Consider the following 18,745-nt stretch of genomic DNA (forward strand, 5'->3'; position numbering starts at 1 on the left):
TAATAGTCATAAAATTAATCGCTGGGCCTGAAAACAGTATAAAGGACAGCAGAGAATCTATTGCTACAGAGATCAAGGGACTAAGGAACAGCCAGGAGGAGCTAAAAAATGCTATTAATGAGCTGCAAAATAAAATGGAGATGACCAAGCTTGGATTGAAGAGGCAGAGGAGAGAATAGGTGAACTAGAAGATAAAATTATGGAAAAAGAAGAAGCTGAGAAAAAGATAAAAAAATCCAGGAGTATGAGGGGGAAATTAGAGAACTAAGTGATGCACTAAAGATAAATAATCTACGCATAATTGGTATTCCAGAGGAGGAAGAGAGAGGGAAAGGTGCTGAAGGTGTACTTGAAGAAACAATAGCTGAGAACTTCCCTGATCTGGGGAAGGGAAAAGGCATTGAAATCCAAGAGGCACAGAGAATTCCCTTCAGACGTAACTTGAATCGATCTTCTGCACGACATAATCATAGTGAAACTGGCAAAATACAAGGAAAATTCTGAAAGCAGCTAGGGATAAATGTGCTCTAACATATAAAGGGAAACCGATAAGACTCATGACGGATCTCTCTACTGAAACTTGGCAGGCCAGAAAGGAATGGCAGGAAATCTTCAATGTGAAAAACAGAAAAAAAATATGCAGCCAAGAATCGTCTATCCAGCAAATCTGTCATTTAGAATAGAAGGAGAGATAAAGGTCTTCCCAAACAAACAAAAACTGAAGGAATTCATCACCACTAAACCAGCCCTACAAGAGATCCTAAGGGGGATCCTGTGAGACAAAGTACCAGAGACATTGCTACAAGCATGAAACCTACAGACATCACACTGAATGTAAATGGACTAAATGCGCCAACCAAAAGACATAGGGTATCAGAATGGATAAAAAAAAACAAGACCCATCTATTTGCTGTCTACAAGAGACTCATTTCAGACCTGAGGACACCTTCAGATTGAAAGGGAGGGGATGGAGAACTATCTTTCATGCTACTGGAAGTCAAAAGAGAGCTGGAGTAGCCATACTTACATCAGACAAACTAGACTTTAAATTAAAGGCTGTAACAAGAGATGAAGAAGGGCATTATATAATAATTACAGGGTCTATCCATCAGGAAGAGCTAACAATTATAAATGTCTATGCGCCGAATACAGGAGCCCCCAAATATATAAAACAATTACTCACAAACATAAGCAACCTTATTGATAAGAATGTGGTAATTGCAGGGGACTTTAACACCCCACTTACAACAATGGATCATCTAGACACATGGTCAGTAAAGAAACAAGGGCCCTGAATGATACATTGGATCAGATGGACTTGACACATATTTAGAACTCTGCATCCCAAAGCAACAGAATATACTTTCTTCTCGAGTGCACATGGAACATTCTCCAAGATAGATCACATACTGGGTCACAAAACAGCCCTTCATAAGTATACAAGAATTGAGATCATACCATGCATACTTTCAGACCACAATGCTATGAAGCTTGAAATCAACCACAGGAAAAAGTCTGGAAAACCTCCAAAAACATGGAGGTTAAAGAACATCCTACTAAAGAATGAATGGGTCAACCAGGCAATTAGAAAAGAAATTAAAAAATATATGGAAACAAACGAAAATGAAAATACAACAATGCAAACGCTTTGGGATGCAGCGAAGGCAGTCCTGAGAGGAAAATACACTGCAATCCAGGCCTATCTCAAGAAACAAGAAAAATCCCAAATACAAAATCTAACAGAACACCTAAAGGAAATAGAAGCAGAGCAGCAAAGACACCCCAAACCCAGCAGAAGAAGAGAAATAATAAAGATCAGAGCAGAAATAAACAATATAGAGTCTAAAAAAACTGCAGAGCAGATCAATGAAACCAAGAGTTGGTTTTTTGAAAAAATAAAGAAAATTGATAAACCTCTAGCCAGGCTTCTCAAAAAGAAAAGGGAGATGACCCAAATAGATAAAATCATGAATGAAAATGGAATTATTACAACCAATCCCTCAGAAATACAAGCAATTATCAGGGAATACTATGAAAAACTATATGCCAACAAACTGGACAACCTGGAAGAAATGGACAAATTCCTAAACACCCACACACTTCCAAAACTGAATCAGGAAGAAATAGAAAGCTTGAACAGACCCATAACCAGCGAAGAAGTTGAATCAGTTATCAAAAATCTCCCACAAATAAGAGTCCAGGACCAGATGGCTTCCCAGGGGAGTTCTACCAGATGTTTAAAGCAGAGATATTACCTATCCTTCTCAAGCTATTCCAAAAAATAGAAAGGGAAGGAAAACTTCCAGACTCATTCTATGAAGCCAGTATTACTTTGATTCCTAAACCAGAGACCCAGTAAAAAAGAGAACTACAGGCCAATATCCCTGATGAATATGGATGCAAAAAATCTCAATAAGATACTAGCAAATCAAATTCAACAGCTTATAAAAAGAATTATTCACCATGATCAAGTGGGATTCATTCCTGGGATGCAGGGCTGGTTCAACATTCGCAAATCAATCAACGTGATACATCACATTAATAAAAGAAAAGATAAGAACCATATGATGCTGTCAATCGATGCAGAAAAAGCATTTGACAAAATTCAGCATCTTTCTTAATAAAAACCCTCGAGAAAGTCGGGATAGAAGGAACATACTTAAACATCATGGAAGCCATTTATGAAAAGCTCTCAGCTAATATCATCCTCAGTGGGGAAGAACTGAGAGCTTTCCTCCTGAGATCAGAAACACGACAGGGATGTCCACTTTCACCGCTGTTGTTTAACACAGTGTTGGAAGTGCTAGCATCAGCAATCAGACAACAAAAGGAAATCAAAGGCATCAAAATCGTCAAAGATGAAGTCAAGCTTTCACTTTTTGCAGATGACATGATATTATACATGGAAAATCTGATAGACTCCACCAAAAGTCTGCTAGAACTGATACATGAATTCAGCAAAGTCGCAGGATGCAAAATCAATGTACAGAAATCAGTTGCATTCTTATACACTAATAATGAAGCAACAGAAAGACAAATAAACTGTTCCCATTCACAGTTGCACCAAGAAGCATAAAATACCTAGGAATAAATCTAACCAAAGATGTAAAAGATCTGTATGCTGAAAACTATAGAAAGCTTATGAAGGAAATTGAAGAAGATATAAAGAAATGGAAAAACATTCCGTGCTCATGGGTTGGAAGAATAAATATTGTCAAAATGTCAATACTACCCAAAGCTATCTACACATTCAATGCAATCCCAATCAAAATTGCACCAGCATTCTTCTCGAAGCTAGAACAAGCAATCCTAAAATTCATATGGAACCACAAAAGGCCCCGAATGGCCAAAGTAATTTTGAAGAAGAAGACCAAAGCAGGAGGCATCACAATCCCAGACTTTAGCCTCTAGTACAAAGCTGTAATCATCAAGACAGCATGGTATTGGCACAAAAACAGACACATAACCCAGTGGAATAGAATAGAAACCCCAGAACTAGACCCACGAAAGTATGGCCAACTCATCTTTGACAAAGCAGGAAAGAATATCCAGTGGAAAAAAGACAGGCTCTTTAACAAATGGTGCTGGGAGAACTGGACAGCAACATGCAGAAGGTTGAAACTAGACCACTTTCTTACACCATTCACAAAAATAAACTCAAAATGGATGAAGGACCTGAATGTGAGACAGGAAACCATCAAAACCCTGAGGAGAAAGCAGGAAAAGACCTCTCTGACCTCAGCCGCAGCAATTTCTTACTTGACACATCCCCAAAGGCAAGGAATTAAAAGCAAAAATGAACTATTGGGACCTCATGAAGATAAAAAGCTTTTGCACAGCAAAGGAAACCATCAACAAAACTAAAAGGCAAGCAACGGAATGGGAAAAGATATTTGCAAATGACATATTGGACAAAGGGCTAGTATCAAATCTATAAAGAGCTCACCAAACTCCACACCCGAAAAACAAATAACCCAGTGAAGAAATGGGCAGAAAACATGAATAGACACTTCTCTAAAGAAGACATCCAGATGGCCAACAGGCACATGAAAAGATGCTCAACGTCGCTCCTCCTCAGGGAAATACAAATCAAACCCACACTCAGGTATCACCTCACGCCAGTCAGAGTGGCCAAAATTAACAAATCACGAGACTATAGATGCTGGAGAGGATGTGGAGAAACGGGAACCCTCTTGCACTGTTGGTGGGAATGCAAACTGGTGCAGCCACTCTGGGAAACAGTGTGGAGGTTCCTCTAAAAATTAAAAATAGACCTACCCTATGACCCAGCAGTAACACTGCTAGGAATTTACCCAAGGGATATGGAGTACTGGTGCATAGGGGCACTTGTACCCCAATGTTTATAGCAACAATAGCCAAATTGTGGAAAGAGCCTAAATGTCCATCAACTGATGAATGGATAAAGAAATTGTGGTTTATATACACAATGGAATACTACGTGGCAATGAGAAAGAATGAAATATGGCCCTTTGTAGCAACATGGATGGAACTGGAGAGTGTGATGCTAAGTGAAATAAGCCATACAGAGAAAGACAGATACCATATGGTTTCACTCTTATGTGGATCCTGAGAAACTTAACAGAAACCCATGGGGGAGGGGAAGGAAAAAAAAAAAAGAGGTTAGAGTGGGAGACAGCCAAAGCATAAGAGACTCTTAAAAGCTGAGAACAAACTGAGGGTTGATGGGGGATGGGAGGGAGAGGAGGGTAGGTGATGGGTATTGAAGAGGGCATCTTTTGGGATAAGCACTGGGTGTTGTATGGAAACCAATTTGACAATAAATTTCATACATTAAAAAAAAAAGATACTTATAGGTTACACAAACACTGTGGAGTGTGAGAGTCACTAATGAAAGTGCAAATTTTATAGCACTTTTCCTTTTTCTGGGGCAACACAGTAACAAAATGGGCTAGATGTTTCTAAATATCTGGCAATATTTAAAGTTAAAGACATGGAAATTAATTTTTATCCATAAGACTTCATTGTAGATTAACTAAGTTGTTTCAGTAGAAAACTTTTTTATTTATCCATCCAGAAACCTGGGAATCATCCTTGAAAACTTCCTCACCCCACCTCTCACATCCATCCTGACCTGAGCCAAAATCAAGAGTCAGACGCTTAACCAACTGAGCCATCCAGATGCCTCAGGGACATAGTTTTTGAGGGGTGATGTAAATGTTCTAAAATTAGATATAGGTATGCCTTAGAGAAATATCAGGTTTGGCTCCAGACCACCGCAATAAAGCAAGTCAAATGAATTTTTTTGTTTCCTAGTGCATATAAAAGTTATGTTTATACTATACCACACTCTGTTAAGTGTGCAGTAGCATTATGTCTAATAAAAACAATGTACATACCATTTTTGTTTTTTTAAAAGTTATCTCTACACCCAACATGGGGCTTGAATTTGCCACCCCAGGATCAAGAGTACATGCTCTACTCTGTTCTACTCACTGAGCCAACCAGGTACCCCACGATGTACATACCGTAATTTGAAAATAGTTTATTGGGGTGCCTGGGTGGCTCAGTTGGTTAAGCGTCTGACTTCAGCTTCAGGTCATGATCTTACAGTTCATGGGTTCAAGCCCCCACTCTGCACAGGGGTGAGGAGTCTGCTTGGGATTCTCCCTTTCTCTCTGCCCCTACCCCGCTCACACTTTCTTTCTCTCTCGCTCTCTCTCTTTCTCAAGATAAATAAGTAAACTTAAAGAAATAAATAAATAAAAATAAAAATACTTTATTGCTGGGGCACCTGGGTGGCTCAATTGGTTAAGTGTCTGACTCTGAGTTTTGGCTCAGATCATGATCTTAATAGTTCGTGGGTTGAAGCGCCATGTCCAGCTCTGCACTGGCAGAGCTGGCTTAGGATTCTCTCTCTCTCTCTCTCTGTCTGTCTCTCTCCCACTCATGCTCTCCCCCTCTCTCTTTTTGACTCAAAAATAAATGAATAAAGTTAAAAAAAATACATTATTGCTAAAAAACAAAGACACAAAAAAAGCTTTATTGCCCAATATGCTAATCACGAACTGAACTTTCTGCAAGTCCTAGTCATTTTTGCTCATGGAAGGTCTTGCATTGATGTTGATGACTGCTGGCCGACAAGGGTGGTGGGTGCTAAAGGTTGGGGTGGCTGTAGCAGTTTCTTAAAAGAAAACATTGAAGTTTGTTACACTGTTCGACTCTTCCTTTAATGAATGATTTCTCAGCATCATGCAATGCAGTACTGTTTGATAACATTTTACTCAAAGTAGAACTTCTTTCAGAATTGAAGTCAATCTGCTCTTCCTCAACTAAGTTTAGGTAATACTCTAAATCCTTTGCTGTCATTTCAACAATCTTCACAGCATCTTCACCAGGAGTACTTTCCACCTCAGGAAACCACTCTCTTTGCTCATGCATAAGAAGCAACTTCTTTCTCATCCATTCAAGTTTTATCAAGAGGTTGCAGCAATCAGTCCCATATTCAGGCTCCACTTCTGATTCTGGTTCTCTTGCTATTTCTACCACATCTGCAGTTCCTTCCTGCACTGGAATCTTGAGCCCTCAAAGTCATCCATGAGGGTTGGAATCAACTTCTTCCAAACTCCTGTTGATGTTGCTATTTTGACCTCTTCCCATGACTCACAAATTTGCTTAATGGCGTCTAGGATGGTGAACCCTTCCCAGAAGGTTTTCACTTACTTTTCTCAGATCCATCAGAGGAATCACTATCTATGGCAGCCATAGCCTTGTTAGGTATATTCCTTATATAACAAGACTCGAAAGTCAAAATTACTCCTTGCTCTGTGGGCTGTGGATTGGATGCTGTGTTAGCAGGTATGAAAACAACATGAATCTCATCCATTTCCATCAGAGCTCTTGGGTGACCAGGTGCATTGACAATGAGCAGTCATATTTTAAAAGGAATCTTTTTTTTCTGGACAGTAATCTCAACGGTGGGCTTAAAATATTCAGTAAACCATGTTGCAAACAGATGTGCTGTCATCTAGGCTTTGTTGTTCCGCTTACAGAGCATGGACAGAGGAGGTTTGGTGTGATTCTTAAGAGCCCAAGGATTTTCAGAATGGCAAATGAGCACTTCGTCCACCATTCAGCTTCATCAGCCCCTAATAAGAGAGTCAGCCTGTCCTCGGAACCTTTGAAGCCAGGCATTGACTTCTCTTCTCTAGCTATGAAAGTCCTAGGTGGCATCTTCTTCCAGTAGAAGGCTGTCTAGTCTACATTGAAAATCTTCCATTGGGGCGCCTGGGTGGCGCAGTCGGTTAAGCGTCCGACTTCAGCCAGGTCACGATCTCGCGGTCCGTGAGTTCGAGCCCCGCGTCAGGCTCTGGGCTGATGGCTCAGAGCCTGGAGCCTGTTTCCGATTCTGTGTCTCCCTCTCTCTCTGCCCCTCCCCCGTTCATGCTCTGTCTCTCTCTGTCAAAAATAAATAAACATTGAAAAAAAAAAAATTAAAAAAAAAAAAAAAAAAAAAAGAAAATCTTCCATTAATTACCTGAACTAGATCTTCTGGATAACTCGTTACAGCTTCTGTATCAGCACCTGCTGCTTTATCTAATGCTTTTATGTTATGGAGATGGCTTCTTTCCTTAAGCCTCATGAACCAACTTCTGCTAAGATCTTCTGTGCAGACTACTCAGACCTTCTCCATTATCAGCAATAAGGCTATTTCACTTTCTTTATCATTTGTGTATTCACTGGAATATCACTTTTCATTTCCTTCAAGAACTTTTCCTTTGCATTCACAACTTGGCTAACTAACTGTCTAACACATGTTGTGTCTCAGGGAATAGGGAGGCCTGAGAAAAGGGGAAGAGGGAACAGTCGGTGGAGCAGTCACAATATACACAATATTTATTGTTGTCATAGGGGTGTGGTGTCTGGCACAATTACAATAGTAACATCAAACACTGATCACAGATCACTATTACAAATATAATAATGGAAAAGTTTGAAGTATTGTGAGTAACAGTGTGACGCAAAGACATGAAGTTAGCAAATCCTGTTGGAAACATGGTGTCCATAGACTTGCTTAATACAAGTTGCCACAAAGCTTTAATTTGTAAGAAAAAAATGACAGTATCCGCATAGTGTAATAAAGTGGAATGTAATAAAATGATGTATGCCTGTAGTGGTAATTGATGTACAACCCTGCAAATATACTAAAAAGATTGAATGACAAAAATTATAAGGGTGAATTTTATAGGATATAAACTGTGTCTCAATTTCTTTTATAAAGCATACTGACATTGAAGCCAGAACCCTAGATTCAAATCCCATTTTTTGCCACTCACTTGCTGTATCTTTCCCTCAGTTCTTTTGTCTGTAAAATGAGGATGAAAAGCAATACCTACCTCATAGAGTTTTGTGAGGCTTTCATGAGTTGATATATGTCAAGTCCTTCGTATACTTAATGTTTGGCATACTCTAAGTGCCAACTGAGGTATTAGCTATTATATACAAAACTGAACCAAAGTTGATAGAACAATATTTACCCTACTACCAACTACCACCATCCTTTTTTTTTTCTATTCTGTTAATTTTAATTTTTTTTTTAATGTTTATTTAGTTTTGAGAGAGAGAGTGTGAGCAGGGGAGGAGCAGAGAGAGGGAGACACAGAATCTGAAGCAGGCACCAGGCCTGTCAGCACACAGCCCAAAGCGGGGCTTGAACTCATGGACCACGAGATCATGACCTGAGCTGAAGTCGGACACTTAACCGACTGAGCCATCCAGCGCCCCTCTATTCTGCTAATTTTAAAAGAAAGAGAAATAAATGTTAAGGTACAGTAAATTGATTTCACAACCCTCTGTTGCCACTAAGAAACTGTTTCTACTGCTTCCCCTGCTCCCTCAGCTGACATGTGCTCCTCCTTTGGGTTTAGCTTAAAGTTGCTTCCTGAAGCAAATCTTTCCTGATTTCCCAGACTAATTTAGATTTCCCTGTTAATGTGCTGCTATTTATTAGCACCCTATATTTAACGTCTGTGGCACTCATCCCAGTTGTAAGTTGTTAAAAATATCTGTCTTCCAGGGCACCTGGGTGGCTCAGTTGGTTAAGCATCTAACTCTTGGGGCGCCTGGGTGGCTCAGTCGGTTAAGCATCCGACTTCAGCTCAGGTCATGATCTCGCGGTCTGTGAGTTCGAGCCCCGCGTCAGGCTCTGTGCTGACAGCTCAGAGCCTGGAGCCTGTTTCAAATTCTGTGTCTCCCTCTCTCTCTGACCCTCCCCCGTTCATGCTGTCTCTCCCTGTCTCAAAAATAAATAAAAGTTAAAAAAAAAATTAAGCATCTAACTCTTAATTTCAGCTCAGGTCATGATCTCGCAGTTGTGCAATTGAGCCCTATGTCAGGCTCTGCACTGGGCATGGAGCCTGCTTGAGATTCTCTGTCTCCCCCTGCCACTCCCCCTCAATAAAATAAAATAAAAATAAAATAAAATATCTGTCTTCCCCCTAGATTATAATCTTCGTGAGAACAAAAACTGTCTTTTTATTCAGTGGTGTAGCCTTATCATTAAACAAAGTGCTTACCATATAAGAAGTGCTTAATAACTGTTCAGTCATAGCTTAAAAAGAGCTGCAAAGAAGGTATCATGAAGGTTTCAAGAAATGTATCTGGAGTGCCCAGCTGATGTTAGAGTAACATAGGGCCAATGCTATGCTCTGTACTCAACGTATACTAGATATGGTAATTCCCAAGGGAATCTTATTATTTTATATTTTATCCAGAGGGAGAAGGACTGCCTAACCTAGGCACTGCTAAAATAATTCCTAGTGTGCAGTACTGGGGTCATCTGTTACTATCTGGACAACTTGACCTGCTATGATACCAAGTTAGCTAGTTAATATAAGTCACATTATAGCTGCAGAGGTTGCAGGCATTTTGGTATTCATGTCTTTAGTTTCTCTCTGAGACAGTTCTGTTCTTTGAAAAAACGAGAAGGATTTGAAGATCCGTATCATGTATTCCTATTTCTGTTTGTGTGGAAAAGTGGCTGGGATGGAGGGAATAATTCTTGTCATTCCCTCAGCCTTTGCGCCTATGTTTTTATTTAATGTTTCAGTAATGCTAAAGGGCCGAGATGTAATACCAAATGTAAGAAACTATTTTGTATAATTTTATAATTTTTATAAACTAATCTTGTTATTAAGAATAAAGAAGAAGGGTACCTGGTTGGCTCAGTCGTTTAAGCATCTGACTCTTGGTCTGGGCTCAGGTCATGATCTCTTGGTTCATGAGTTTGGGCCCCACACCAAGCTCTGTGCTGATGACATGGTGCCTGCTTGGGATTTTCTCTCTCCCCCTTTCTCTCTGCACCTCTCCTGCTCGTGCTCCTGAGCACTCTCTCTTGCTCTCTCTCTCTCTCGCTCTCTCTCTCTCTCAAAATAAATAAACTTTAAAAAAAAAAAAAGAAGGAAGAAGAAAAACTGTTAAATAGGCTCCTTGCCTTTGATTAAATTTGCCAGGAAATCAAATTGATGTGGGTTGTTTTTTCTGAAATTAGAACATTTTTAAGGTATTAGACATAGTATTCATATGTCTCATAATAGTGTAATTTTTAGTCACAGGCAGACCCTATATTGATAGAATATCACAAATCAAGGTCAGAGAAGCAAGAAACTAGGACCAACTGAATCAGATTAGGTAAAGGCTGCCCAACTAATAATTCTCCTATTTCTTCCTAAGTTTATTCTCTTGTATTTTCTCTCATTCTCTTTTTGTTTCTTTAGCCCTTGATCTCTCTGTCTCACACCTTAACCACTTTCTACTTGGTGACTTCTGTCATCTTTGAAAATTACAGTGACAGCACATTTTGGTTTTGCTCTCGGGTTTTTTTTTTTTTTTTCAAATGTGAAAGTACCCTCACCAGAAGGCAAGTTTCCCAGTCCTATGGTATGGTGAGTCTGTGCAGCAGTTCCTGTGCACCAAGGGCTTTGTTTGTAAATGTTCTTTGTCTTGAGGTCTTGGTTTGTTCATTGCTGAGATTTGTAATTGGTTTGTTGGAATTGTTTTTAAAATGACAATAATAAAAAATGCTTTATTTGAATTATTTCCACAGTTGGTATAAGGCTAATTACAGCATGGCCGAAAAGTTAGACTGGGGCCGAGGAATGGGCTGTGACTTTGTAAGAAAGAGCTGTAAGTTCTGGATTGACCAGCAGAAACAAAAGTAAGAATGCATTTCCTCATGATATCTTTGATAACACAGTTTATTTTGGATTTGTTCTTTATCCTGAGCCTAAAATGTCACTATTTTGAAAATGTGGCCTAAACAGTTCAATTTCAAAATGTATGGAAGGGACACCTAGGTGGCCCAGTTGATTGAGCATCCAACTTTTGATTTTGGCTGAGGTCATTATTTCACAGGTTCATGGGATTGAGCCCTACACCCAACGCTGCTCTGACATCACAGAGCCTGCTTAGGATTCTCTTTCTGTCTCTCTGTCTGACCTCTCCTCTGATTGTGTAGTCACTCTCTCTCTCTCTCAAAATAAATAAACTTAAAAAAAATGTATAGAAAACTGGGGTGCCTGGGTGGCTTAGTCAGGTGGTCATCCAACTCTTGATTTTAGCACAGGTCATTATCTCACTGTTTGTGGGTTTGAGCTCCACATCGGGCTCTGTGTTGACAGCTTAGAGCCTGCTTCGGATTCTCTCTCTCCTTCTCTCTCTTCCCCTCCCCCAGCTCGTGCTTTCTCTCTATTGAAAAATTAATTAATTAATTTTAAAAAATGTATAGAAAGCCATTTCTGGTGCTTCATGGTAATATCAAAATAAATAACTACATTGTTGTTTTAAATCATGTATGAAAGAATCTATGGTGTGGGATCCAGAATCATAAGCATTTCTGTTTAGTTTATAATTAACAAATATGTATATTGCAAATTTTTTGCATATTCTATCATTCTTACTCTTTGGAGAATGCACTCATAAACATAAATGTAACTGTTGATTCAATATACAAAAACATGGAAGGTACTTTTGAGTAATGGTTCTCAAATCTGTGTGTGTGTGTGTGTGTGTGTGTGTGTGTCTTTTTTGTTTTTGTTTTTAATGTAAGCTCTGTGCCCAATGTACGGCTCAAACTTAGAACCCCAAGAGCCTCAGACTTCACAGACTGAGCCAGCCAGGTGCCCCTATAAATATATTTTTTTAACTTTTTATTTTGAGATCATTATAGAATCACATGTAGTTGTAAAAAAATATGTACAGAGATTCCATGTACACTTTATCCAGTTTTCTTGATGGGTAATATCTTGAAAAAACTATAGTATAACAACACAACCAGGATATTGACATTGATGCAGTCAGATATAGAACATTTCAATTACCACAAGGATATTCCTATTGCCATTTTATAGATGTACACACTTCCCTCCCACTCTAGCCCCTCCTAAGCCCCTGGAAACCACTAAGCTGTTCTTCATTTCTATAATTTTGTCATTTCATGAATGATGTATAAATCAATTCATGCTGTATGTAACCTTTTGGTGTTGCCTTTTTTCACCCCACATAATTTTCTGGATTCATCCAGGTTATGGTGTATATCAGTAGTTTGCTCAAGTTAATGGCTGAATAAAATTCCATGATACAGATGTACCACAGTGTGTTTACACATTTGCATGTTGAAGGATAACAAGGTTGTTTCCAGTTTTGGGCTATTCTGAATAAAGCTGCTGCAAACATTTGTGTACAGGTTTTTATGTGAACATAAATCTTCATTTCTCCAGGATAAATGCCCAAGAGTGCAATTGCTGGGTCATATGGTAGTGGCAAGTTTAGTTTTGTAGTAGAAACTGCTGAACTCTTTTCCAGAATGGCTACGTCATATTATATTCTACCAGCAATGTATGAGTGATAATAGTTTCTCTACATCCTCATCAGCATTTGGTGTTGTGACTGTTTTTTTATTTTAGTTATTCCAAAAGATAGTAGTGATTATCTTATTGTGGTTTTAATATGCATTTCCCTAATGGCTAGTGATGCTGAATATCTTTTCATGTGCTTATTTGATATCTGTATATCCTCTTGGATGAGGTGTCTCATCATGTCTTAAGGTGATTTTCTAATTGGATTGTTTGCTTTTGTCTTACTGTTGAGAGTTTTTGAGAGTTCTTTATATACTCTAGATACTAGTCCTTTGTTGGAGATGTGGCTTGCACACATTTTCTCCTAATCTGTTGCTTTTCTTTTTATTCTTTTAATAGGGTCTTTTGTAGAGCATAAGTTTTTAACTTTGGTGAAGTCAAAATTATTAATAGGTCCTTTTATGAGTCATAGTTTGAATGTCAAGTCTAAGAACTCAGCGAAGCCCTAGATTCCAAAGACGTTCTTGTATTTTTTTTTTTTTTAATGTTAAAGCTTTATGTTCTATATTTTTAGTCTGGGATCCATTTTTAGTTAATTTTTGTATAAAATGGGAGACTTAGGTCAAAGTTAATTTTTTGTGTGTGTGGATGTCCAGTTGTTCCAGCACCATTTGTTGAAAAAGTTATCTTTCTTTCATTGACTTGCTTTCTTCCATTTGTGAAGGAATCAGTTGAGTGTATTTATATGGGTCTATTTCTGTGTTCTCTATTCTGTTCCATTGATCTATGTGTCTGTCACTCCATTAATACTTCACAGTCCTTTATTAGTGTAGCCATACTATATCTTAAATTGGGTAAATGTATTCTTCCCACTTTATTCTTTTTCAAAATCATTTTAGCTGTTCTAGTTCCTGCCTTTCATATAAATTTCAGAATAACCTTGTCTACAAAAAAAATCTTGGTAGGATTTTTCTATGAATTGTGTTAAACTTACATTATCAGTTTTAGGAGAATTGACATCTTTATTGACTTTTTAAATCCATGAACGCAATGAGAAGGGGAAACATTCAACCTTTTGCCATTAAGTATAATGTTAGTTGTAGGTGTTCTGTAGATGCTCCTTTTCAAGTTGAAGTTCCTCTCTATTTCTGTGTTTCTGAGAATTTTTATCACAAATGGATGTTGACTTCTGTCAGGTATTTTTTCCTGCTTTGGTTGATATAATTATGTGATTTTTTTTTAGTCTGTTATTAATATGATGGATTATATTGATTGATTTTCAAATATTAAACCGGCTTTGTATTGCTGGAAAAAGCCCCACTTAGTCATGGTATATAGTTATTTCTGTATATTGCTGAATTCCATGTACTAATATTTATAATGGATTTTTCTGTATATATTCATGAAGAATATATCTTTGTTTCTTTTTTGTACTAAGTATTAATTCAACTTGCTTAATATTTACAGGGCTATTCATATTTACCTATTTCATATTGGATGAATTGTGGTAATTTGTGTTTATTGAAGTATTGGTCCATTTTACCTAAGTTATTAGATTTATGTGTACAGAGTAGTTTGTAGTAGTTCCTTACTATCGTTTTAATGTCTGTAAGGTCTGTAGTGAGATCCCATTTCATTCCTGATATTGGTAATTTGCATTTTCTCGGTTTCTTTTTCAGTTTTGCTAGGGTTTGTCAATTTTATTCTTTTTAACTTTTTTTTTAATGTTTATTTATTTTTGAGAGAGAGACAGAGTACAAGCTGGGGAGGGGAAGAGAGAGAGGGAGACACAGAATCCGAAGCAGGCTCCAGGTTCTGAGCTGTCAGCCCAGAGCCCGACGTGGGGCTCATACTATGGACCACAAAATCATTACCTGAGCCAAAGTCGGACGCTTAACCAACTGAGCCACCCAGACACCCCTGTAAAGATTTTATAAAAGTGGTGGGGACACAGAAATTACACTTATTGAGTAACTTGTGTGTGCTAGGCACTTAGTGCTTTATAGTTGAAGCTCAGGAAAATGAAGTCAACATCAAATAAGCTGGTATTTGAAACCAAGCCTGTGTGAAGACTTCTAGACCTTTGCTTTCCTATTACAGTGTGCTTCTTCAAGTCTACCAGAGACACTGGTAGGTCTTTTACACATTTTATCTCAAGAAGCTATAATTCCCTGAGATGTTTTATTGCTATAGTTTGTTAACTTAAATGAAGCAAATATCAATTTTCCTTAAAGTAAATCTAACCTAGGCTTTTTCCCCTTAACAAGCATGTGGAAGAAGAGGAAAAATGGCAGTAATACTATCACAATTTGGCAATCAGTCATAATAGGATTTATATTGTTTAAGAATACTGGAATTTCATTTATAACATTACTATTATGACATTAATATGGTTTGTATTATAATTATCAATAAATTGACCAATTAGAATTATAGGTTGGGGTTTGAAGATTATTTTTACAAAACAGTGTAATAGATTCTGATATCTGGAAAATTATAAGACTTCATTTTCCAAATTGTACTTCCAAGATTAGATTCAACAGAACAGAGCAACTTGTCATAATTAGGAATATTCACACAGTCTTCATTTTGCACATGAAAACAAGATGTCTTGTGAATGTTTTCAGTATAACTGAAACAAGAGTCTTTGAACTAGATCATGCCATAGAAAACAATTCACTCTTTGTAGCTGCAGGGCAGAAAGGGCATCCATCATCTCTGTCTCTTTCTAAGACTCCATTATATTAATTATGAAGATTTGTATTTCTAAGCAGGATCAGGAATTTCATTATTTGTCATTAAACACACAGATCAGGTCTGCAGAACTCCATTTTACTGGAAAAAGTGGAGAAAGAGATAAATATTTTGTTTAATAATGGTGAAGTAACGTTATAAGGCATTTGGCATTAATCTTTTATAACTACATTAAGCATTTCTTTTTACTCTTTGAAAAATAACTTTATAACCTGATTCAGCATTTAGTATTAAGCTATCAAAACATATTGAAATTATAATAGAAAATGGATTTGTTATGTTTTCTTTAGAGTTTGGTACCTTGGTGTTTCTTTGTGTGCAGGAGGCAGATGCTGAGCCCTTTCTGTGACACGCTTAGAAGTAACCCATTGCAGTTAACTTGCCGACAGGACCAGAGAGCAGTTGCTGTGTGTAATTTGCAGAAGTTTTCAAAACCTTTGCCTCAAGAGTACCAGGTAACACTTGTTGGGGCACAGTTTTAGGAATCACCTCAACTTTTTAGAGAGAAGTCTCTATCTTGAATTAGAAGAATGAATTAAGTTTTTCAACTTACCCCCATTGGTTTTCTATAAGTTAGAAAAAAAAATTGAGAATTCTTACAATTCTTTAAAACCAATGTGCTAATTAACAATAATTAATATCTAACAATGCCTTGTAGTAATAGAGGCATTTAGAATATTTTTTGGATCTATTTTTAAGTGTTTTGTATTTTTTTCTAATTGTTTCCTAAGTCTTCATCTTTAATTTCCTCTAACGTACACAGAAAACAAGGTTCTTTAAAGAGAATAACTGAGGTACTCTATTCCAATTCATTACAAGTCTTAGAAGTTCTACTTTAGGAAAGGTTTGACTCATGGGATCTAAAAGGTGAAGGAAATGGTCCTACATATTCAGTCTGAGTCTCTGATTTGACCTGTAAATTTTTTGTTGCAATAGCCATCTCTAAAACTCTTTAGTTCTGCCTGCCATTTACAAAGGACCCTGCAGTCAAAAGGAGTATCTCAGAAGATGATTTAAAATGATTGCTGCTAAATGTTGAGCTTTCCTGCATATGTTCATGATGCCACTGAATGCTTCAGACATCATCATAAGATGGCAAGTCTATTTCTAGGCATAGGAATATAATTCAGTGAGTTAGTGTACATGTGAAATCTTTAAAATTTATCTGGAGCCTTGTTCCTTTGGTGTTCCAAGTGTTTTATAGGTATGATCTCATTCATATTCTCACAGTTTTATTTTTTCAAATTTCTCAAAACAACACGTAAATTAAGTCTTCTGATAATACTTTAAGTGCATTATATTTAAAATATCTTAATTCTCTGGATTAGTATGTGTTTTGTCACCTCATAAAACTCTTCCTATTCATCCTTTTAAAAACATTAGTCAAATTTGTCATCTAATAAAAAACATAGACTAATTTACTTACCTTGCTTTTTCTAAAACTACAACAACCTTGAAATATCCCTCAGGTAGAATATGTTCTTTATGTTCTATGACATATGAAGAAAAGTACAGTAATATCTTTTTTTGTATTATACAGCACTAGAGGGTTGCTACAAATTGCCTGTTTGATTATATAGAATGTTTCTTACTTTCCTGTCTTCCTAATAATTTTTTTTTGTAGTACTTCGACAAACTAAGTGGAATACCTGCAGAAGACTTGCCTTATTATGGTGGTTCAGTAGAAATTGCTGACTACTGCCCTTTCAGTCAGGAATTCAGTTGGCATTTAAGTGGTGAATATCAGCGCAGCTCAGATTGTAGGATATTGGAAAATCAACCAGGTTAGTAGTATAGTGAAATGAAATGTTATATACATATTAAAATAACATATCAGCAATATAAAATAGGGATTAAGGACATAGACCCAGGAGCCAGACTGTCTGAATTTGTATTGTGGTTCCACTGGTATCCATTTGTGAAGTGACTTAACTTCTCTGTGCCTCAGTTTCTTCCCTGTACAAAGGGGATAGTAGTACCTGTCTTACAGAGTTGCTGTGAGAACTAATAAATGAATTCACATAGTAAATGCTTCAAACTATGACATATAACAAGGGTTGTTAGATAGACTTGCACATGTGTGCATGCGCTACTTTTTTGTTACACCTTATATCTGCATGATATTTCATTTGCAGAGCACTTTCATTTTTATCATTTTATTCTTCTAAAAACCTGATGAGGGGTGCCTGGGTGGCTCAGTCGGTTAAGCATCCGACTTTGGCTCAGGTCATGATCTTGTGGTTCGTAAGTTCAAGCCCCACATCAGGCTCTGTGCTGACAGCTCAGAGCCTGGAGCTTGCTTCCGATTCTGTGTCTCTGTCTGTATTCCTCTTCAGCTCACATTCTGTCTCTCTCTCTCTCTCTCTCTCAAAAATAAATAAAGATTAAAAAATTTTTTAAAAACCTGATAGAGAAGATATTATTCAATTTCACAGGTAAATGAAGAGACACTAAATAATATAATTAATTGGTGCCTGTGTAAGATCCTCCAAAGCAGCGCTCTTTTTGTTAAATCATAGTAGGTATCCCATTTTTTTCTCTTTTCAGGAGTGTGCATTTTATGTAATTTAGAAGTAACAGGTTGTTCGCCAGATATTAGGATAATACTGTTGTCCCATGGCTTGTAAGATGTATTACCATATTATTTATTCCCTTTTAATACACATAAAGAGTATAACAATTGGGTATTCACCTTTGTAAACAAAATGTTACCACATCTTATGTTAATAAAGAGCAATAGGTGGTTTCTCACTCTGTGGTCATCAAAATCTGTAACCTGGTCCTTTTTATCCACCCCCCCACCCTGCCCTGCCATTCCATACTTTATTACAGACTCCGTTTTCTACATTTTAAATTTCTATAATGGGTTTTCCTTTTATTTCTAAACCTGGTAGATTTAACTGGATTTGTACAGTCATTTTTTTCATCACTCACCCATTTAATAAATGTCTTAAAAACTTGTAACTATTCAGCAGTTCAGTGTTAAAACTGAGCAATGCAGAGATCTGTCAATTTTGGGTTTGCCAAAGATGGTGTCACATCTTACTATTTTAGAGCTGGAATTGGCAAATGTTTATTGTAAAGAGAAAGATAGTAAATATTTTAAACTTTGTGGGTCATATGGTCTCTGTTGGAATTATGAACTCTGCTATTACAGT

At 37.3% G+C, this 18,745-nt stretch overlaps 1 protein-coding gene across 7 annotated transcripts in view; it reads left to right on the forward strand.

Annotated features, from left to right (window-relative positions):
* Nucleotides 1–18,745, forward strand: part of LMLN (leishmanolysin like peptidase) — a 93,654-nt gene that overhangs the window by 44,625 nt on the left and 30,284 nt on the right. For 6 of the 7 annotated variants that reach the window (XR_006965625.1, XR_006965627.1, XM_047098945.1 and 3 more), the window contains exons 12-14: nt 11,084–11,194; nt 15,910–16,042; nt 17,212–17,371. Coding sequence is in view for 4 of the 7 variants with exons in the window: in XM_047098945.1 (XP_046954901.1) it covers nt 11,084–11,194; nt 15,910–16,042; nt 17,212–17,371 (404 nt within the window). In the remaining 3 variants the exon portion in view is untranslated. The remainder of the gene's footprint in view (nt 1–11,083; nt 11,195–15,909; nt 16,043–17,211; nt 17,372–18,745) is intronic. The other variant, XR_006965626.1, reaches the window with a different exon arrangement.

The sequence above is a fragment of the Lynx rufus genome, unplaced genomic scaffold (genome assembly GCF_022079265.1).
Source record: "Lynx rufus isolate CCGP_SWC_20201006 ecotype Redwood Valley unplaced genomic scaffold, mLynRuf1.p SCAF_5, whole genome shotgun sequence".
Classification (NCBI taxonomy): domain Eukaryota; kingdom Metazoa; phylum Chordata; class Mammalia; order Carnivora; family Felidae; genus Lynx; species Lynx rufus.